This window comes from Grampus griseus, assembly GCF_964374135.1.
Source record: "Grampus griseus genome assembly, chromosome: X".
In the NCBI taxonomy this organism is placed as follows: Eukaryota; Metazoa; Chordata; class Mammalia; order Artiodactyla; family Delphinidae; genus Grampus; species Grampus griseus.
Window position 1 is genome coordinate 41,768,296 of NC_138999.1, and position 22,622 is coordinate 41,790,917.

A 22,622-nucleotide genomic window follows, 5' to 3' on the forward strand; every position below is an offset into this window, starting at 1 on the left:
TATATCAGGGATCAGCAAACTAGAACCCATAGGCCAAATCTGGCCCACCACCAGTTTTTATAAATAAAGTTTTATTGAAACACAGCCACACTCATTTGTTTACATATTGTCTATGCTGCTTTCACACTACCCCTGCAGAGTTGGTAGTGTAGATTGAGTCAATTCTTTTCGTTCTTTTTTTTTTTAAGAATTTACCAAGTGTAATAAATTAGAGGTGAAGTCACAACAAAAGAATTTATGGCGTCCAAAAAAATTCACAAGTAGAAGTTTCCTTCTATCAACTTCTCAGAGTCCCATGAGCTCTCCCCTGACCTCTGAAAGATGGGTTTTACCAAAATCTGGTTTACACTGAACTTTTCAGGTATATATGATCTGAAAAGAAAGAAGTATCTGATAAGAACCTGCCTGGTGCTCCTTCCTTGTTGCAGCCCTTCTTTGTGTAAGTGATCAGAATCAGGTCCAAGTGACACAGAACCAAGCATGACATATCACACCAAACACCATTTCCTGTCCAACCAATTCTCATCTCTCTCCAGTAATGAAGAGGTGGACGTTCTTCTTGGACTGCAGCATCTGTGCAGCCCGCTCGACCCCGACCACAGCAGCCAACCTCTGGGCATCGTACTTGGAGTAGAGGACAGTGCAGGTCCAGGCAGCTTCCTCTCCTCTGGTGGTGGCTTGCAGCATGTTACAGACTTCACGGTAGAAGTGGGGATATGTTGGCAGTTCATAGAAAATCAGGTTCCTGATGCCTTTTATTGTGTATCTTTTGTAGAAATGGAAGCGCTCTGTGAGGAGCAGGAACTGCTTCTCTCCTTGAAGGAAGAAGTGTCTGGCCCTGGAGACACCAGACTTCTGGGCACACTCGCAGATATGAGTGAAGTTCAGTTCCTCCTTCCTGAAGTAATTTCGGAGACGCACAAAGTCCAAGTAGGAGGGGACATAGATAAGTGTGTGAGACATGACTGCATCACGATACTGAGGCAAAATCTTGTTGACGAAAAAGTTAAACCTGGCATCAATCACTGAAGCTAGGTTTTCAGCTTCCATCCTCTGGAAGACACGTGGGAGCTGCACCAGGACATGACTGATGCAGCCTGTCATCGGGACGTTCCTCACAGCCACCTGGCCTTGCCCATGGACGCAGTATTTGATGAACACAGAGTTGATCTGGGCATCCTGCAGGGCCCCAGACAGCAGCGTCTGACGATAGTACTTGGACCAATTATTGAGGCTCCACATGCGCACTCGAGAAAAGTCCACCCCATGTGAGTCCAAGGGCAGTAGGTCCATGTGGTTCATCAAATGCAAGACATGCTCCCAGTTCTGCATCAGGTAAATGTCAGCTTGATCAATGATGAGAAGCTCAATAGAAGACAGAAAGTCAAAATCTCTCTTCTTCTCTCCTTCTCCACCAATGATGGTCCTCAAGCCCAGAGGGGAGGCAATGAGGATGTCTGACGAATAGAAGGGGGCATAAAGTCGGATGCTTCTCTGCAGTATTGCCACTCCAGTCCTGAAGTGGTCATCGATGTTGCCGACAAATACAGCTTCATAATCCTCAGGCCTCTTCAGGTTGGGTGGTCTCTCCTTGGGATCTGAGCCATACTCTCCATTAAACCTTTTTGTTGCCTACAATTATTTTCTTCTTGCTGTCGCCCTCAAGAAGACTGATGAAGAGCTGTACCACCCGCAAAGCAGCTTCCCGGAATGGCACCACTATCAGCACCTTGGGCCTCGTTAGCCCTTGGTCCCTGAAGTCATCATCATCACCCACCCCAAGTTTCTGGCTTCGGCACCTGCTGTTGTTGGTAAGCACCTGGGCATTGGCTTTGAGGACGTGATTTATCACATGCAGGCAGTACACGTGGCGGATCTCTTCCCCATTCTTCAGGGCAGTCCTTTCTGGGTAGAACAGGTCCCGGTAAGAATTCATAATTAAGAAGAGCTCTTTCTGGAGGGGTGTGAAGGGGCTACTTGAATTTGGGGGACCAGAGAGGAACTGGCTGTTGGTCTTGATCCAGGTGGATTCCAGAGGCTTCTGGAGATGAAGTGACTTTAAGTCAATGTCCTTTGGGGGTTTACAGGTTTCCGGTTTCCAACTGTTGAAACCTGGATGAAAAGACAAGCTGGCCCAGGATGGGCCATTTTAGCTGGTGGGTAGTTTTGGGATTTGTGGCAACAGCCTGGATTTCTTTTTCTTTCAGTTCTTTGTTTACATGTTGTGCAAATGGATCTTGTAATGCTTTCAGAGAACAGTTGCCTTCTCTTTCCTCTTCGAGAAAGTTGGTTTCTAGGCTGAAGAGTGACTCATGTTTTGCATCTGTAAACTCCTCTGGGGATTCCTCTGATGTGCCAGGTGGCCCGTGCCCATCTTTTCCCTTAGGGTCAGCAGGTAAGGCCGCATTCTTCTGCATGTCAGTAGACGCTACTGCCGTCTCTTCCTCCACACTGATGTCACTATCGCCATCTTCAAGATTCATTTCTGTCTCATCTATAACACTGTCTTCTTCTTCCTCTTCCTCCTCCTCATCTTCCTTGGAAACATCCTTTAATGTGGCAAGTAGTCTGTTGTAACCAGAAACTTGTTCTGGTTCACTCTCTGCTTCACTTTCAGAACTTGAAGTATCTAAACTCTCTGACAGTTGACAAGTCTGTGGTTTTGCTTCCTTTCTGGAAACCCTTGGAAGGTGGAAAACAGAAGTTCAATGTTTTGAAATAAAAGATTTGGTAAAGCTGTCTTCTCTTGTAACTTAGAAAGAAGATCAGTGGACGAAAGCAGTTCAGGAGCTTGTAGTTCTAAAGAAGTCATGATCCACACCATTGTAAAGAAATCATACCCCAATAAAGATGTTAAAAAAAAAAAGTCATGATCAAGTGGGGTTTATTCCAGAGACGCAAGGATAGTTCAACATCAGCCCGAGAGGCTTGTCTGCTCACCCGCCGGGGTGGGCGGGGCTGGGAGCTCAATTCTTTTCATTCTTGTTTCTTTATTCTGCTCTGTGGTAGTTATTTCCACTATTTTATCTTCCAGGTCACTTATCCGTTCTTCTGCCTCAGTTATTCTGCTATTGATTCCTTCTAGAGAATTTTGTATTTCATTTATTGTGTTGTTCATCATTGTTTCTTTGCGCTTTAATCCTTCTAGGTCCTTGTTCCATTCTATTTCCAAGATTTTGGATCATCTTTACTATCATTACTCTGAATTCTTTTTCAGGTAGACTGCCTATTTCCTCATCATTTGTTTGGTCTGGTGGGTTTTTACCTTGCTCCTTCATCTGCTGTGTGTTTCTCTGTCTTCTCATTTTGCTTAACTTACTGTGTTTGGTGTCTCCTTTTTGCAGGTTGCAGGTTCATAGTTCTTGTTGTTTTTGATGTCTGCCCCCAGTGGCTAAGGTTGGTTCAGTGGGTTGTGCGGGCTTCCTGGTGGGGGGGGACTGGTGCCTGTGTTCTTGTGGATGAGGCTGGATCTTGTCTTTCTGGTGGGCAGAACCGTGTCCGGTGGTGTTTTGCGGTGTCTGGGACCTTATTATGATTTTAGGCAGCCTCTCTGCTAATGGGTGGGGTTGTGTTCCTGCCTTGCTAGTTGTAGGGTATCCAGCACTGTAGCTTGCTGGTTGTTGAATGGAGCTGGCTCTTAGCTTTGAGATGGAGATCTCTGGGAGAGCTTTCACTGTTTGATATTACGTGGAGCTGGGAGGTCTCTGGTGGTCCAATGTCCTGATCTCGGCTTTCCCACCTCAGAGGCACAGGCCTGACACTTGGCTGGAGCACCAAGACCCTGTCAGCCACATGGCTCAGAATTAAAGGGAGAAAGAAAGAAAGAAAGAAAGAAAGAAAGAGAGAGAGAGAGAGAGAGGGAGGGAGGCAGGGAAGGAGGGTGGGAGGGAGGAAGAGAGAGAGAGAGAGCGAGAGAGAAAGAAGGAAAGAAAGAAAGAAAGAGAGAAAGGAAGGAAGGAAGGAGAAAAGAAAGAAAAAATAAAGTTATTAAAATAAAAAAATATTAAAAATTTTTAAAAAAAGAAAGAAAGAAAGAAGAGAGCAGCCGAACCAAAAAAACAAATCCCCCAGTGATATCAAGCCCTAAAAACTATACTAAAAAAAAAACCAAAAGCAAAAAAAAAACGGACAGACAGGCCCCTAGGACAAATGGTAAAAGGAAAGCTATACAAACAAAATCACACAAAGGATACACATACACACTCACAAAAGGAGAAAAAGGAAAAAAATATATATATAAAAAGGAAGAGAGTAACGAAATCAATAAAGATATCTACCAATGATAATAAACTCTAAATACTAAACTAAGATAAACATAAAACCAGAAACAAATTAGATGCAGAAAGCAAACTCCAAGTCTACAGTTGTTCCCAAAGTCCACTGCCTCAATTTTGGCATGATTCGTTGTCTATTCAGGTATTCCAGAGATGCAAGTTGATTGTGGAGCTCTAATCCACTGCTCCTGAGGCTGCTGGGAGAAATTTCCCTTTCTCTTATTTTTTGCACGGCTCCTGGGGTTCGGCTTTGGATTTGGCCCCACGTCTGCGTGTAGGTCGCCTGAGGGTGTCTGTTCTTCGCTCAGACAGGATGGGGTTAAAGTAGCAGCTGATTAGGGGGCTCTGGCTCACTCGGGCCAGGGGGAGGGAGGGGTACAGAATGCGGGGCAAACCTGTGGTGGCAGAGACCGGTGTGACATTGCAACAGCCTGAGGTGTGCTGTGTGTTCTCCCGGGGAAGTTGTCCCTGGATCGTGGGACCCTGGCAGTGGTGGGCTGCACAGGCTCCCGGAGAGGAGGTGTGGATAGTGACCTGTGCTCGCACACAGGCTTCTTGGTGGCTGCAGCAGCAGCCTTAGCGTCTCATGCCCATCTCTCATGTCCGCACTGATAGCTGCGGCTCACGCTCGTCTCTGGAGCTCGTTTAGGCGGTGCTCTGAATCCCCTCTCCTTGCGCACCCCCAAACAATGGTCCTCCAATACTTCTAGGTAGGTCTCTGGACCTGCTGTGGCACTGTGGGGCCAGCTCAGACTCTGATCTGGCCTTACTCCTGCATGTACTTGTCTCCAAAGTCCACAGTTGCCCCCAAAGTCCACAGCCTCGATTGTGGGAACACTCGTTTTCTCTTCAGATATTTCACAGATTCAGGTTTTACCAAGCCAATTGCAGGGGTTTAATCCGCTGCTCCTGTGGCTGCACGGAGAGATTTCCCTTTCTCTTCTTTGGTCGCACAGCCCCTGGAGTTCACCTTTGGTTTTGGCCCTTCCTCTGCCTGTCAGCCACCCTCAGGCATCTGTTCCTGCCCAGCCAAGAGGGGTGAAAGCAGAGGCTGATTAGGGCTCACTTGCTCACTCAGGCCGGGGAGAGGGAGGGATACAGCTGTCACAGTTGGGGTGTGGGGGGAGTGCCTGCAGTGGCAGAGGCCAGCAGGAAGTTGCTACAGCCTGAGGCATGCCATGCATTCTCCCAGGGAAGTTGGCCCCAGATAATGGGACCCTTGGCAGTGGTGGGCAGCACAGGCTCCCAGGAAGGTGTGGGCAGTGACCTGCACTTGCTCCCGGGACCCTCGGCAGCAGCAGCGGCAGCCGTCGCGCCCGCCTCTGGGATCCTAGGTAGCAGCTGCGGCTCGCATGGGTGATGCCCTGCCGTCTGTGAGTGCATGTAGGTAGAAGCTCCTATGGTGGGATTGCCCCTCTCCTTGAGCACCCTGCAACAATGGTCTCTTGCCTCTCAGGAAGGCCTAGGCTTTTTCCCAGACTCCCTCAGTTGTGGTGCACTAGCCCCCTTCAGGCTGTGTTCACGCAGCCAACCCCAGTCCTCTCCCTGGGGTCTGACCTCCGAAGCCTGAGCCTCAGTGCCCAGCCCCCACCTGCCCTGAACAGACAAGCATCTCAGGCTGGGGAGTGGTGGTTGGCACCAATCCTCTGTGCGGGATTCTCTCTGCTTTGCCCTCCGCACCCTGTTGCTGGGCTCTCTTGCATAGCTCCGAAGCTTCCGCCCCGCCACCCCCCATCTCTGCCAGTGAATGGGCTTCCTAGTGTGTGGAAACTTTTCCTCCTTCACGGCTCCCTCCCAGAGGGGTAAGTCCTGTCCCTACTCTTTTGTCTCTGTTTTTTTCTTTTTTCTTTTGCCCTACCCAGCTACGTGGAGATGTTCTTGCCTTTTTGTAAGTCTGAGGTCTTCTGCCAGCGTTCAGTAGGTGTTCATTAGGAGTTGTTCCATGTGTAGATGTATTTTAGATGTATTTGTGGGGAGGAAGGTGATCTCCATGTCCTACTCCCCTGCCATCTTGAAGGTCCTCCTGGAAGTTTTATATTTTTTAATTACAGATTCAATTTCACTTCTAGTGATCAGTCTGTTCAAACTGTGTTTCTGCTTGACTCTGTCTTGGCAGGCTGTATGTTTCTAGAAATTTGTCCATTTCTTCTAGGTTGTCCAATTTGTTGGCATATAACTGTTCACAGTATTCTCTTATGATTTTTTTTTTTTTTTTTTTTTGCAGTACGTGGGTCTCTCACTGTTGTGGCCTCTCCCGTTGTGGAGCACAGGCTCCGGACGCGCAGGCTCAGCGGCCATGGCTCATGGGCCCAGCTGCTCCATGGCATGTGGGATCTTCCCGGACCGGGGCACGAACCTGTGTCCCCTGCATCGGCAGGCAGACTCTCAACCGCTGCGCCACCAGGGAAGCCCTCTCTTATGATTTTTTTAATCTCTGTGATATCATTATTATCTCTCTTCTTTCATTTCTTATTTTGTTTATTTGGGTCCTCTCTCTTTTCTTCTTTGTGAGCCTGGCTAAAAGTTTATCAGTTTCATTATCCTTTTGAAAACCCAGCTCTTGGTTTCATTTACCTTTTTGGTTTTTTTATCTCTATTTTTTTTACTTCCTCTCTGATCTTTATTATTTCCTTCCTACTTTGACTTTGGGCTTTGTTTGTTCTTCTTTTTCTAATTCTTTCATGTGGTAAGCTAGGTTGTTTAGTTGAGATTTTTCTTATTTCTCGAGAATGGTCTGTACTGCTATGAACTGATTTTGCTGCATCCCACAGATTTTGGAAAATTGTGTTTTCATTTTCATTTGTCTTGAGGTATTTTCTGATTTCCTCTTTGATTTCATTGTTGACTTTTTTTTTAATAGCATGTTGTTTAGTCTCCACGTGTTTGTTCTTTCCCCCTTTTTTTTTCTGTAGTTATTTTCTAGCTTTTGCCTTTGTGGTCAGAAAAGATACTTGAAATAATTTCTATCCTCGTAAATTTGTTGAGGCTTGTTTTGTGACTTAGTATGTGATCTATCCTGGAGAGCGTTCCATTTGCACCTGAAAAGAATGTGTATTCTGCTTTCTTTGCACGTAGTGCCCTGTAGATATCAATTAAGTCCAACTGGTCTATTGTGTCATTTAGGACCTCTATTGCTTTATTGATTTTCTGTCTCAGTGATCTGCCCGTTGATGTCAGTGGGGCGTTAAAGTCTCCTACTCTTATTGTACTATTGTCAATTTCTTCCTTTATGTCTGTCAGTATTTGCTTTACATATTTAGGTGCTCCTGTATTGGGCACATATATGTTAACGAGTGTAGTATCCTCTTCTTTGTTTTTCATTATAGCCTTTGTTTTAAAGTGTATTTTGATACGAGTATGGCTAGCCCTGCTTTCTTGTCATTTCCATTTGCACAAAATAACTTTTTCCATCCCCTCACTTTCATTCTGTGTGTGTTTTCTCACCCTGAAGTCTCTTGTAGGCAGCATGTTGAAGGGTCTTGTTTTTTTATCCAGTCAGCCACCCTGTTTTGTTTGGAGTATTTAGTCCATTGAGATTTAAAGTAATTATTGATAGGTATGTATTTATTAGCATTTAATTCCTTGTTTTCTCATTTTTTTGTAGTTTTTTGTTCATTTCTTTTTCTTTTTGTGGTTTGATGATTTTCTTTTGTAGTATGCCTGAGTTCCTTTCTTTTTGTTTTTTTGTGTATCTATTGTTGATTTTTGATTTGTGGTTACCGTGGGATTCATATATGTTGACCCATAATTGTATCTACTTGCTATAAACTGATAATCATTTAAGGTCACACACATTCTAAAAGATGTACATTTTTTACTTCCCTCCCCCACATTTTGTGATTTTGATGTTCTATTTTACATGTTCATGCTTATCCTTTTGCTGTTAATTGTAGTTACAATTGCTTTTACAAATTTTTTTGATGTTTTTTAATCTATGTACTGGCTTATTTAAGTGATCATCAATCCTTTTATATATCTGCCTTTCCAATAGATTCTTGCTTCTTTTCTTTTTAGAGAAAACCCTTCAATGTTTCTTTTAGGGAGGTTAATATTGCTGAATTCCTTTAGCTTTTGCTTGTCTGAGAAATTCTTTATCTTTCTTTCTATTCTAAATGGTAATCTTGCTGGGTAGGGTATCCTAAGTTGCAGGTTTTTCCCTTTCAGGACTTGGAATATATCATGCCACTCCCTCTGGCCTGCAAAGTTTCTGAAGAGAAATCAGCTGAGAGCCTTATGGGGGTTCCCTTGTAACTGACTCCATGTTTCTTTGCCGCCTTTAGAGTCCTCTCTTTATCTTTAACTTTTTCCATTTTAATTATGATATATCTTGGTGTGAGTCTGTATGGGTTCATCTTGCTTGGGACCCTCTGTGCTTCCTGTACCTGGATATCTGTTTCTTTCTTTAGGTTTCAGAAGTTTTCAACCATAATTTCTTCAAATACATTTCAATTCCCTTTCCTCTCTTTTCTCCTTCTGGAAGCCCTATAATGCGGATGTTGGCATGTTTTATATTATCCCGTAGATCTCGTATGTTGCTTTCGTTTTCTTTTTCATTTGTCTTTCTGTCTGCTGTTCTAATTGGGTGATTTCCATTTTTCTATCTTCCAGATCAGTTATGTGTTCTTCTGTATCACCTAGTCTGCTGTTAATTCCTCCTAGTGTATTTGTCATTTCAGTTATTTTATTCTTCAGTTCTGCCTGTTTCTTTTTAATATTTTCTTGTTCCTTGTTAAAATTCTCACTGTGTTCATATATCTGTTTCCTTAATTCGGTTAGCATTTTATTGCTAATGCTTTGAACTCTTTAATAATAATAAATAATTTCTGTTTCATTAGTTGTTTTTTCAGGGGTTTTCTCTTGTTCTTTCATCTGAAAAAATTCCTCTGCCTTCTCATTTTGCTTAACTTCCTCTGTCTCTATGAAATTAGGTGAAATAGTTACCTATACCAATCTTGAAGGAGGGTCCTTGTGTGGGAGCATCACAATACTGTCTTCATGTGCCCAGTGGCTTTGATGGGAGAGCTGGATCTGAAGTGAGCATGAATCACATCTTCCCCCAGAGTGTGCTGGTAGCTATCACATTGGTAGAAGGTGGGGCTGGAAATGGAGGGGCTAGAGCCAGGGCCAGATGTGGTCTAGGGCTTCTCCTCTGCTCAGTGGCCAACACCACCCTGTTGGGGGTGGGGGTGGGGGTAGGGGTGGGGGTGGGTCCTAAGTTGCTGGAGCATAAGTCCTAAGAGTCTGGTCTGAGCTGGCTCCATTCCCTCTAAGTGTGTGCTCTCCCGTCTCCCAGCACGGGCACCCTTGTCCCAAAGGGGAGCAGTACTGGAGCAAGAGGAGCTGGAGCAGGTGCTTGGTGTGGGTCAGGGCACAGGCTGTAGCAGTACCAGCACCAGTCACTGTTCTGGACCATTCCTGCAAGTGCCAGCAATGGCTGCCTTCACCTTGTTTAGATGCCATGCTGGGTCTGAGCCAGCTCGGTCCCTCACAACTGTGCACTCCCCTCTGCCATGGTAGCCCTCACCCTAATGCAGAGCTGCACCATGGAGCAAGTGGGGCCAGAGCAGAGGCTTAGCTCAGGCTGGGTCACATGCTGGGTTGGTCATGGGAAACCAGCCAGAGTCCTGGGTAGTTTCAATATGCTTCCCCACCCTTGTTCCGGGGAGTAAGCAAGCATGTGCATGCTCTTCATGAGTGGTGTGTAGGTTTCTTACAGCCCTCCTATTAGTCTCACTGGTTTTCAAACCAGCTCCAGTTTCTTGTCTTCCCCGTGTCAGACCCCAAGGCTGGGTGCTCAATATGTGGCTTGAACTTCTCACTCCCCAGGGAGGACCTCTGAGCCTGTGCAGTCCCCTTCATCTTCTGTGCCCTCTCTCAGGGGTGCATGTCTTGACCTGATTGCTTCTCTTCCCTTCCTAGCTGATTCTGTGTGGATCATTTTTACAGCCATTTTGCCAGTCTCCAGTTTGTTTTCAGTGAGAATTGTTCCACACGTTGATGTATTTTTCATGTGTTTGTGGGTATAGGTGAGCTCTGCATCCTCTTCCTCTGCCATCTTGATCTCCCCTTCTCTCTTCCCTCCTCCTTTTTTCAATCTCCTCTTCTCCTGAACTTTGAAAAACTTTAAGAATGACAGAAACAGGTTTCAAAAAAACTGTTCTGAAAGCTGCAGGCATGAGATTGCACCTGTGATCCTGAGAAGAAGGCATGGAAAACTGGAACAGTCTCTCAACAGTTCGAACCACAAATTTTCAGCAGTTACAGATAAGAAAAATTGCAGCCTGGGACAGACCACAGTCATATGCCCTTCTTGCCCTATATAAATTAATCCTGCCTCAGCTTGGGAAGTTTATCGTTCTTAAGTTTCTAACTGATGCACATCCGTTGAGTAAAATCTTTAAGTACTCTTAGAGTCACAGTTTTTCTCTCGACAGGTTCATTCTGTAATAATAAAGGGGTTAATTCATCAAAAGGACATAACAATCCTGAATGTTTAGGGACCTAATAACAGAGCTTCAAAAAGTGTCAAGAAAAACCTGATAGAACTGCAAGGAGAAATAAATCAATCCACAATTACAGTCCAATATTTCAACACCCTTCTCTCAATAATCACTAGAAGAAGTAAACAGAAGAGAAGAAGTAAGGATATAGAAGACTTGGATAACACTATCAACCAACTTGCCCTCATTGACATTTATAGAGCATATCGGCAGACTACACTTCCTTTACAAGAGCACATGTAACCCATTTACCAAGATAGACCATATTCAGGGTCATGGAACCAATCAAATACATTTAAAAGTATTCATATCATACAAAGTATGGCCTGGGACCAGAACTGAATTAAATTAGACATCAAAACCAGAAAGATCCCTGGAAAATCCCCAAATGTTTTGAAACTAAATTACATACTTCTAAATAATCTGTAGATGAAAGAAGAAATAAAACTTGAAATTATAAGATATTTTGACCTAAATGAAAATGAAAGCACAGAATATAAAAATTGGGGGATTCAGCTAAAGAAATATTTAGAGGTACATTTATAGCACTAAGCATTTATATTAGAAATTAAGAATGCTCTTAAAGCAGTAATCTCAGCTTCCTTCTTAAGAAACAAAAGCTGTACGAGCAAATTAAATCTAAAGTAATTAGAAGAAGGGAAATAATAAAGATCAGAGCAGAAATCAATGAAATAGAAACCAGAAAATCAATAGAGGAAATCAATGAAACCAGAAGCTAGTTCTTTGAGAAGATCAATAAAATTGTGAAACCTCTAACCAGAATGATCAGGAAAAAAAGAGAGAAGACACTAGTCACTAAGATTAAGAATGACAGAGGTGAAATCACTGCAGGTCCTAAAGATGTAAAAAAGGATAAAAGGGAGCACTATTAGCAAAGATGGAGGAGTAAGGATCCCTGGAATTTCACCCTTCCATAAAAGCAATGAAAAAACTGGCAAAATATTGTCAAAATCAACTTTTTCACAACTCTGGAAATCAACCAAAGTTTTTCAGTTACCTGGGAAGCATTTAATCAAGAACATATACTGAATCTCAGTACGAACAGCAAGTTCTGTGGCATTTTAACTTTCCCTACTCCCACCCCCAACTCCCCAGTTCAGTGGCAGACTTGAAAAGACCACATTCCCGGTACCGGTAGGCAGAACGGAGTTATTGCTCTTTCTAAGAGCTGCTATAAACATGGGAGGACAAATATCTCTTTAAGACCCTGCTTTCAATTCTTTTGAATATATATCCAGAAGTGGAATTGCTGGATCATATGGTAGTTCTACTGTTAATTTTTTGAGAAACTGTTAACACTTTTTTCCATAGTGGCTGTACATTTTACATTCCCACTAACAGTGCACAAGGGTTCCAATTTTTCCACATCCTTGCCAACACTAGTTATTTTCTGTTTTTTGATAGTAGCTCTGCTAATGAGTGTGAAGCGGTATTACATGTAGTTTGGATTTGTATTTCTCTAACAATTAGTGATGTTGAGTGTATTTTCATGTGCCTGTTGTCCATCTGTGTGTCTTCCTTGGAAAATGTCTATTCAGGTCCTCTGCCCACTTTTTTTTTTTGGCCGCACTGTGCAGCTTACGGGATCTTAGTTTCCTGACCAGGGATTGAACCCGTGACCCCTTCATTGGAAGCACAAAGTCTTAACCACTGGACTGCCAGGGAAGTCCCATGCCCACTTTTTAATTGGGTTGTTTTGTTGTTGAGTTTTAGGAGTTCTGTATATATTCTGGATATTAATCCCTTATCAGATATACAGTTTGCAATTATTTTCACCCATTTTGTGTGTTGCCTTTTTCACTCTATTGATAGTGTCTTTTTAAAAATTAATTAATTTATTTTTGGCTGCATTGGGTCTTCGTTGCTGTGCGTGGGCTTTCTCTAGTTGTGGCAAGCCGGGGCTACTCTTTGTTGCGGTGCACAGGCTTCTCATTGTGGTGGCTTCTCTTGTTGCGGAGCCTGGGCTCTAGGCGCGGGCTTCAGTAATTGTGGCACGTGGGCTCGGTAGTTGTGGATTGCAGGCTCTAGAGTGCAGGCTCAGTAGTTGTGGCACACGGGCTTTGTTGCTCCACGGCATGTGGGATCTTCCTGGACCAGGGCTTGAACCCATGTCCCCTGCATTGGGAGGTGGATGCTTAACCACTGCACCACCAAGGAAGCCCTGATAGTGTCTTCTGATGCACAAAAATTTTTAATTTTCATGAAGTTCAATTTGTCAAATTTTTTTGGTTGTTGTTGTTGCCTATGCTTTTGGTGTCATACCCAAGAAACCATTGCTGAATCTAAGGTTGTGAAGTGTTTGCCCTATGTTCTTAGAGTTTTAGATCTTACATTTAGGTCATGGATCCATTTTGAGTTATTTTTTTAATATGGTGTTAGGTACGGATCCAACTTCATTCTTTCCCATGTGGATATTCAGTTTTCCCAGCACCATTTGTTGAAATGGCTGTTTTCCCCCCACTGAATGGTCTTGATAGCCTTCTCAAAAATCATTTGATCATATATACAAGGGTTTATTTCTGGATTCTCTGTTCTATTCCATTGGCTTATATGTTTGTCTTTATGCCAGTACCATATTGTTTTGATTACTGTACCTTTGTAGTAAGACTGAAATCAGGAAATGTGAGTCGTCCAGTTTTGTTCTTCTTTTACAAGATTGTTTTGGCTATTCAAGGTCCCTTGAGATTCTATATGAATTTTAGGAATTTTTTGTGTGAAAAAAAATTGGGATTTTGATAAGGATTGCATTGAATCTAGATCAGTATTGACATCTTACCTATGTTTTCTAATCTATGAACATGGGTTATTTTTCCATTTATTTCTGTCTTTATTTTCTTTCAGAAATGTTTTGTACTTTTCATTGTACAAGTCTTTTAACTTCCTTGGTTAAGTTAATTCCTAAATATTTTTATTCCTTTTGATATTATAAATGCAATTGGTTTTTAAATTTCCTTTTTGGATTGTTCATTGTTAGTGCATACAAATGCAACTGATTTTTGTGTGCTGACCTTATGTCTTGCTACTTTGCTGAATTTGTATATTAGTTCTAACAGGGTTTTTTTTTTTTTTGGTGTCTCTATGGAATGTAGGGTTTTCTACATATAAGAGCATATTATCTGTGAACAGAGATCATTTTACTTCTTCTTTTCCAATTTATATGCCTTTTATTTCTTTTTCTTGCCTAATTGCTCTGGTCAGGACTTCCACTATTTTGAATAGCAGTAGCAAAGGTGGGCATCCTTGCCTTGTGTCTGACCTTAGAGGAAGTTTTCAGTCTTTTACCACTGAGTATGTTATTTTCTGTGGGTTTTTCATACATCAATCTTACTATGTTGAGGTAGTTTCTTTCAATTCCTAGTTTGTTGATTTTTTTTTATCATGAAAGAGTGTTGAATTTTGTCAAATGCTTTTTCTCCATCAATTGAAATGACCATTTGGCTTTTCGACCTTTCATTTTGTTCAGTTGGTGTATTACATTGTTCAGTTTTCATGTTGAGCCAACCATGCATTCCAGAAATAAATCCCACTTGATCATGTTGTATAATCCTAATATGCTGTTAATTTGGTTTGTTGACTATTTTTGCATCAATGTTCATAAGGGATTTTGGTCTGTGATGGATTTTTTTTTCTTGTAGTGTCTGTCTGGCTTTGGGATCAGCATAAGGCTGGCCTCATAGAATGAATTAGGGAACATTCCTTACTCTTCAATTTTTTTTTGAAAAGCTTGAGAAGGAATGATGTTAGTTTTTCTTTAAATGTTTGGTAGAATTCATTGAGAAAGCTATTAGGCCCAGAGATTTCCTTTCTTGGGAGATTTTTGATTACCGATTCAATCTTTTTACTAATTATTGGTCTCTTCAGATTTTCTATTTCTTCATGGTTTAGTCTTGGTAGCTTTGTTTTTCTAGGAATTTGTCCATTTCATTTAGGTTATCCAATTTGTTGGCATACAATTGCTCAGAGTACTCTCTTTTAATTCTTTTTATTTCTGTAGAATCAGTAGTAATGTACTCACTTTCATTTTTGATTTTAATAATTTGAATCCTCTGTTTCTTTCTTAGTCCATCTAGCTAAATGTTTATCCATTTTGTTGATCTTTTCAAGAATCAGCTTTGGGTTTTGTTGCTTTTCTATCACTTTTCTATTCTCTATTTCATTTTATCTCTAATCTTTATTATTTCTTTCCTTCTGCTAGCTTTGGATTTAATTTTTTCCTCTTTTACAGGTTCCTTAAGTTGTAAAGTTAGATGTTGACTTGAGATCTTTCTTGTTTTTTAATGTGTTTATAGCTATAAATTATCCCTTAGCATTGCTTTCACAGTGTCACATAAGCTTTTCTTTTTCTTAATTTTACTTATTTTTGGGCTGTGTTGGGTCTTCGTTGCTGTGCACAGGCTTTCTCTAGTTGTGGCAAGCAAGGGCTACTCTTTGTTGCAGTGCACAGGCTTCTCATTGTGGTGGCTTCTCTTGTTGCAGGGCAGGGGCTCCAGGCACCAGGCTTCAGTAGTTGCAGCACGCGGGCTCAGTAGTTGTGGTATGCGGGCTCTAGGGTGCATGGGCTTCAGTAGTTGTGGTGCGTGGGCTCAGTATTTGTGGCTCATGGGCTCTAGAGAGCAGACTCAGTAGTTGTGGTGCACGGGCTTAGTTGCTCCATGGCATGTGGGATGGTCCTGGACCGGGGATTGAACCCGTGTCCCCTGCATTGGCAGGCAGATTCTTAACCACTGCACCTCTAGGGAAGTCCTCCATAATCTTTTATATGTTATGTTTTCTTTTTCATTTGTCGCTAAGTATTTCCTAATTTCCCTTGTGATTTCTTTATTGATCCATTGGATGCTTAAGAGTGTGTTGTTTAGCTTCCACAGATTTCTGAAATTTCCCATTTTCTTTCTGTTATTGATCTCTAATTTTATCCCATTGTTTTTATTTTTTTAATATTTTATTTTATTCTTATTTTTTATACAGCAGATTCTTATTAGTTATCTATTTTATAAATATTAGTGTATATATGTCAATCCCAATCTCCCAATTCATCCCACCACCACACCCCCACCCCACTTTCCTCACTGGCTGTCTGTACGTTTGTTCTCTACATCTGTGTCTCTATTTCTGCCTTGCAAACCGGTTCATCTGTACCATTTTTCTAGATTCCACATATATACATTAATATACGATATTTGTTTTTCTCTTTCTGCCTTACTTCACTCTGTATGACAGTCTCTAGATCCATCCACGTCTCTACAAATTACCCAATTTCGTTCCTTTTTATGGCTGAGTAATATTCCATTGTATATATGTACCACATCTTCTTTACCCATTTGATTGTCAATGGGCATTTAGGTTGCTTCCATGCCCTGGCTATTGTAAATAGTGCTGCAATGAACATTTGGGTGCATGTGTCTTTTTGAATTATGGTTTTCTCTGGGTATATGCTCTGTAGTGGGATTGCTGGGCCATATGGTAATTCTATGTTTTGTTTTTTAAGGAACCTCCATACTGTTCTCCACAGTGGCTGTATCAATTTACATTCCCACCAACAGTGCAAAAGGGTTCCGTTTTCTCCACACCCTCTCCAGCATTTGTTGCTTGTAGATTATCTGATGATGCCCATTCCCATTGTTTTTAGAAAAGATACTCTGTGTGATATCTAACTTTTAGAAAATATTGAGATTTAATCTGTGGCCTAACATGTGGTCTATCTTGGAATATGTCCCATGTACACTTGTGAAGGATGTGTATTCTGCTGTAGTGGGTAGAGTGTTCTGTATATGTCTGTTAGATCGAGTTTGTTTACTGTGTTGTTCATGTCCTCTGTTTCCTTAGTTATCTCTTGTCTGGTTGTTGTATTCATTATTGCGAGTAGAGTATTGAAGTCTCCAACTATTATTGTAGAACTATCTATTTCTCCATTCAATTCTGTCAATTTTTCTTCATATATTTTGATGTTCTGTTATTAGGCATGTAAATGTTTATAATTGTTATATATTCTCACTGTTTTGAACTTTTAATTAATATATAATGTCCTTCCTTGTCTCTTGTCAAGAGTTTTTGACTGAAAATTTATTAGTCTGATATTAGTATAGCCATCCCTGCTCTCTTTTGGTTATTATGCATGGAATAACCTTTTACATACTTTCACTTTCAACCTATTAGTGTTTGGGGATCTAAAATGAATTTCTTGTAGACCCCATACAGTTGGATCACTTTTCTGAAAAAAATCCTTTCTGCCAATCTCTATCTTTTGATTGGAGAGTTTAATCCATTTACATTAAAGTAATTACTGATAAGGAGGGACTTACTTCCATTTTGGCATTTGTTTTCTGTATGTCTTTTAGCTTTCTGTCCCTCCTTCCCTGCAACACTGTCTTCCTTTGCGTTTAGTTGTTGGGTTTTTTTTTTTTTGATAATGAAATTTTAAAATTCCTTTCTTATTTCCTTTGGTGTATATTTTATAGCAATTTTCTTTGTGGTTACCATGGGGGTTTCATTTAACATCCTAAAGTTATTACACTCTAATTTGAATTTACACCAGCTTAATTTCAGTAACATATACAAATTTCTCCTTTAGCCCCATCCCCACCTCTTTCAGTTGTTGATTTCACAAAATTACTTCTTTATACATTGTGTGTTCAATAACTTAAGCTAATAATTTTTAAAGAATGCATTAGCCTGTCAAATTATTTGTTTTTTTTTTGTTTGTTTGTTTTGTTTTTGTTTTTTGCGGTACGCGGGCCTCTCACTGTTGTGGCCTCTCCCGTTGTGGAGCACAGGCTCCGGACTCGCAGGCTCAGCGGCCATGGCTCACGGACCCAGCCGCTCCGCGGCATGTGGGATCTTCCCGGACCAGGGCACGAACCCGTGTCCCCTGCATTGGCAGGCGGACTCTCAACCACTGCGCCACCAGGGAAGCCCTAGCCTGTCAAATTATGAAGATAACAAAATGTGGAGTTACAAACCAAAGTTATAATTATAGTAGCTTCTAGATTAATAATTGCTTTTTTTTAATGTAGTAGTCTCTTAAATCATGTAGAAAACAAACAATGTGGTTATGCAGCATTGTTACAATAATTCTGCCTTTTATAATTGCCCATGTATTTACCTTTACTGAGATCTTTATTTTTCATATGGCTTCAAGTTACTGTCTATTGTCCTTTCATTTCAACCTTCAGGACTCCCTTTATCATTTCTTTTTTTTTTAACATCTTTATTGGAGTATAATTGCTTTACAATGGTGTGTTAGTTTCTGCTTTATAAGAAAGTGAATCAGTTATACATATACATATGTTCCCATATCTCTTCCCTCTTGCGTCTCCCTCCCTCCCACCCTCCCTATCCCACCCCTTTAGATGGTCACAAAGCACCGAGCTGATCTCCCTGTGCTATGCGGCTGCTTCCCCCTAGCTATCTATTTTACGTTTGGTAGTATATATATGTCCATGCCACTCTCTCACTTTGTGAAGACTATTTCTTAAAATAAACCTTAAAACTTTGGTTTTTATAACATCCAATATATGAATCACCAACAACTGTTGTAGGAACACTGTGCTGGGAGTCCTTCACACTCCAGCATTGCCTTAACTGTCTAGTAGAGGAGAGAAACCTGCAACCCACACAGTGACACAAAGCAGAATGACAGAGGTGTTGTGAGAAAACTGAAAAAGGAGGAGCAAGGGGTTTGGGGAAGGCTTCCCAGTGGGGCAGGCACCTGAGCTTAACGTTGAAAGATAAGCAGAAAGTTGACAGGCAAAAGCAGACAAATACAAAACAGACAAGTACAGGCAACTCTCCCCCATCCTTTATAATTCCAAGGTTAAAATAAGAGGAACACCACTCACTATTATAACTATTTCCACAAGTGCATTCAGAAGAGAAGCAGGTCACTTGGTTGGAAAGGAAGTAGAGGGAACTTCCCAGATGGTGATGCCAAAGCTGAGTCTTGAAGGGTGAGCAGGACTAAGCAAAAGAGAAGGACAAGCCTGAGCAAAGGCCTGGAATGTGGAAGCCCATGCTGCATTGACAAGAGAGTGACTATCCAGGATGTCCTGAGTGTTTGACACCTGGAGGGCCTGGGAAGAGGATTTGTCTATTACAGGAAAGTGGGGCCCTGTCATAGAGAACTTTGATGGGCACACCACAGAGTGGAGAACTGATTCTGAATACCCTGGGAATCCAGGGAAGATTCCCAAGGAGAATGGTGACATAATTTTTTCATCTGTGGCCCTTTGGGAAGACAACCCTGGAGGCAAAATGGATTAGCCAGCCACATGTCAGAGGTGGGAGTTCATTATAATGTAAAATACAGGAAACCTGAACTAGGGCTTTGGAACTGGGAATGAAAGAAATCAGCAGTAAAGAGACAGGAGATATTGGAGAGGTAGGTCTGAAGTCAGAGGTGAAGAGCAAAACGCTGTCCGAGATTCTTTGAATGAGCCACAGTGATGAAAAATAACTCAAAGGGAAGTTAAAAGTTTAGCTGGGACAAAACAAGTAGTGCTTATAAACATTCACAGCCATAGAGAGGTAGTAATGCTTTCTTTAGAGCTCGCAGACTACTTCTTAGTTCAGCTCGAATTTCTCACCTCTTGCCCCAATCCCTAAACTGGATTTGATAAAAACTGTGAAGATTTAGCAGGGGATACTGTCTTTAGAGGCTAGGCTCGAACCAGGACAAGAGCTTCTTAACAGCAACATCTTAACATTTTTGAACTTTGCTTTTCTACATGATGATTAGTTAGATGCAACTCTAGTGTAAATTACAGCATTTATTTGCTCTTATCTTCAAGGAATAATATGCAGCCAGATAAATTGCAGTAATTTGCCACTTTGCAACAACACCAGGCAAGGCACCTGATCATCAGTAGCTACTGGACACTCTTGTGTGTCATGTGTAAGCTGGGCACTGCGCAACCAGTAGTGAGCAAGACCAACATTGTCCCTGCCTTCATTTCTAGTTGAGGAAGATGGGTGTGACAAAACAGGTGTGAGGGGTTCAGACAATGCCTCCATTTACTTCTTAATTTCAAGATTAAAATAAAAGAAACATTCTTGCTATATAATTATGTCCACAAATTCATTCAGAAGAGAGGCTGGTCATCCAGATGGAAAGGAAGCAGAGAGAGCTTCCCAGACGGTGATGCCAAAGCTGAGTCCTGAAAGGTGAGCAGTGTGATTGTAATCTTTCACAATGATAATGTTTTTTTCTATTTGACTTTTGTTTTACTTTTACTAATATATTTTTCTTTATTTTCATTTTACATCATTTTAATCATGTATTATATAAGATTGGATTTAATTATATACGATTGGATTTAATCATGTATTATATAAGATTTTTACATGTTCATGGTGAATCAAATCATTATAGAATGACCATTTGAACCCCAATTAATACTTTTTGTCTTAGTATTTTTAGTCTGATATTAATATAATTGACCTTGCTTTATTTTGATTAGCATGTACCTGGCAAATTTCCTTCCATCCTTTTATTTCAAACGTTTCTGTAGCCTTATGATTTGCCAGGTTTGGCATAAACAGCATATGGCTAGACTTGTTAATTTTCATCCAAAATGACAATCTCTGACTTTAACTGGAGAGTTTACCCCATTGACAATTTTTTATTACTGATTATGTAATAAAGTATAAATTTCAAATATGAACTTATTACTACCTTCTTACATTTTTCTTTCTATTTTCCTGCCTTTCCATAAATCTTTTTCTACTTTCTCGACTTCTAAAAGCTGATTTACTTGTTTTTCTTTGTTTTTCTCATTGCCTACCTCATGACTGAAATAGCAGATAGTAAAATGGTACTAATATGAAATTTTTCAAAGTAATCGGAAATGGTAAAGGGATCAATTTTCCTGCCACATACAATAATGCAGTGAAGATCACCCTGATGTGTGAAACAGGGAGGCACTGGTGTCAAAAGAAACAAGTGTATCCTTCATGGCGCACAGAACAGCGTGTACTCAACTATTGTTTCACTGTAACCATTTGTTTCAAACTTTGGGCTGTACAGCAGCTCGGATATTAAGGGTCTGGAGCAAGTGCAAACACAGTACTCTCGGGAAGGGGTGGCGCTAAGGTCGATACCGGACCGGAAGTCGCTTTGCTGCCGTTTTTACCTCAGCTGCCTTGAAGCTTTCCTCCGTGTAGCGCTTTCCGGGCTTTGAAGACGGAGGGGTGGGTGACGGGGTCATCGAAGGGGATTTGGGGGTTGATAATGGGTGTCTTTGGAGGCAGTATGGGGACTTGTTCGAATTTGAGTTGAGCGCTCAGATCATTATTTTCTGTCTTCTTATATTGTCAGCTGAGACCACAGTTGGGTATGTATTGTTTTCGTTAAGCTCTAAGTATTTTCTAATTTCCGTTATTATTATTTTTTTTACCAAGAGTTTAGAAATGCCTTTTCAATTTTCAAAAGTTAAGGCTTTTGTTTCTAACGCGACTTCTCTGTGCCCCGTGTGATGCTTATTCATTGGAAAGTGTTCAGACTTCCTTTAAGACTAAGGCCAGGGTGAGTTTTTATTAATATTGCATCTGTGGCTCGAAACTAGTATGTGTTCTCTGGTTGATAACTGTCTTAACCAAAACGTGTGTATTCTTTGTGTGTGTGCTTGCTCTTTTAATCTTTGAGAGTAATGATTTGCGTGTGTGTGCAAATGCACGCAAACATTTAAAAACATTTGTATATTTATATATTTTAGCAGGCGTTACTGGGTTCAGGTAGGAGTAGTTTTCAGAATAAAGACTGTCAAATTATTCTAGGTGAGTGAGTCAGGGCAGACAGCGCACAGCGTGGCACGTGCAAGTGGGGGAGGGGGCAGGGCTTGGCATGGCTCAGCATGTGAGAGGTAAGGCAGAGCAGAGTATGTACAGGAAGTGGGGAGGGGTATATGAGGCTGAGAGTCTGGGAGGCGGGCAGGGCCTGGCAGCGCATGGGACCCACAGGGCTGGGAGCCTTAAGGCAAGACAGAGTGTGTCCAAGAAGGCAGAGTCAGGCATGTGGAGCCTGGAGAGACTAGGCAGACTGGGCGGGACAGAAAGGTGGGCGGAGCATGTCTGAGGGGCTGGGCCGGCTGGGCAGAGGAGGCTTGTCTGGGACCATGGTGTAGGGCAAGCAGGGTAGCAGGTGTGTCCTGGAGGGTGGACAAGGCAGGCTGAGCCCTCTAAGTGTAAGGAGGTGGAGTCTAGCTTTTCTGGGTGGATATGCAGGGCCTTATGAATTCGACTGGGCAAGATGCAGCCAGATGGACTAGCCAAGTGTGTCTGGATAAGGTGGGCAAGCAGGGCCAGGTGGTGCCAGTCATTCCCAGGCAGGCAAGACCTAGTGCATCCAGGCAGGTGCTGTGGGCCCCAGCCACAGTGGCCAGAGGGTGAGGCCAGGAGTGTTGGGGCAGGGTGAGCCCATCCCCACCCACTTAGTGCTGACCCAGAACCCTCCTTCCATCAGCAGAGGAGCGCTACTTATAATCCCTGGTCTCTGGTGAATCTAGGACACAGGGTGGTTGGGGGAATGGAGCTGGTGCGAGGGTCTGCCCGTCAGTTCTTAACTGTGATACTCTCAGAGACTTTGCCATAGTCCCCCTGACAACTGCTCACTCGATCACACCTGCCTCAACTACAGAAGTCTGAGCTGTCCCAGAAGTACCAGGTGGGGGCAATGCCATCGGCAGGAAAGGAGGCCATACACCAGCTGTTGTCTGAAAAGGACCTGCCTCAGTACTGAAGCTTATACCAGGACTTTTATATACGAGATTCTTGACAATCAAAGCCTGATGAGTGTATGGCAGGGCCCCTGCGTGGAAGGGTAAGGACATTGAAGGCA

At 42.0% G+C, this 22,622-nt stretch overlaps 1 protein-coding gene across 1 annotated transcript; it reads right to left on the minus strand.

The window, feature by feature from the left end:
• Nucleotides 1-522: 522 nt before the first annotated feature.
• LOC309840034 (U3 small nucleolar RNA-associated protein 25 homolog) lies at nt 523-20,994 on the minus strand (the record flags this gene model as incomplete). Its single annotated transcript, XM_082682039.1, is given in 4 exon segments — nt 523-1,627; nt 1,629-2,083; nt 2,085-2,682; nt 20,888-20,994. Coding segments are annotated over 4 exon segments (2,265 nt in total).
• Nucleotides 20,995-22,622: the final 1,628 nt, after the last annotated feature.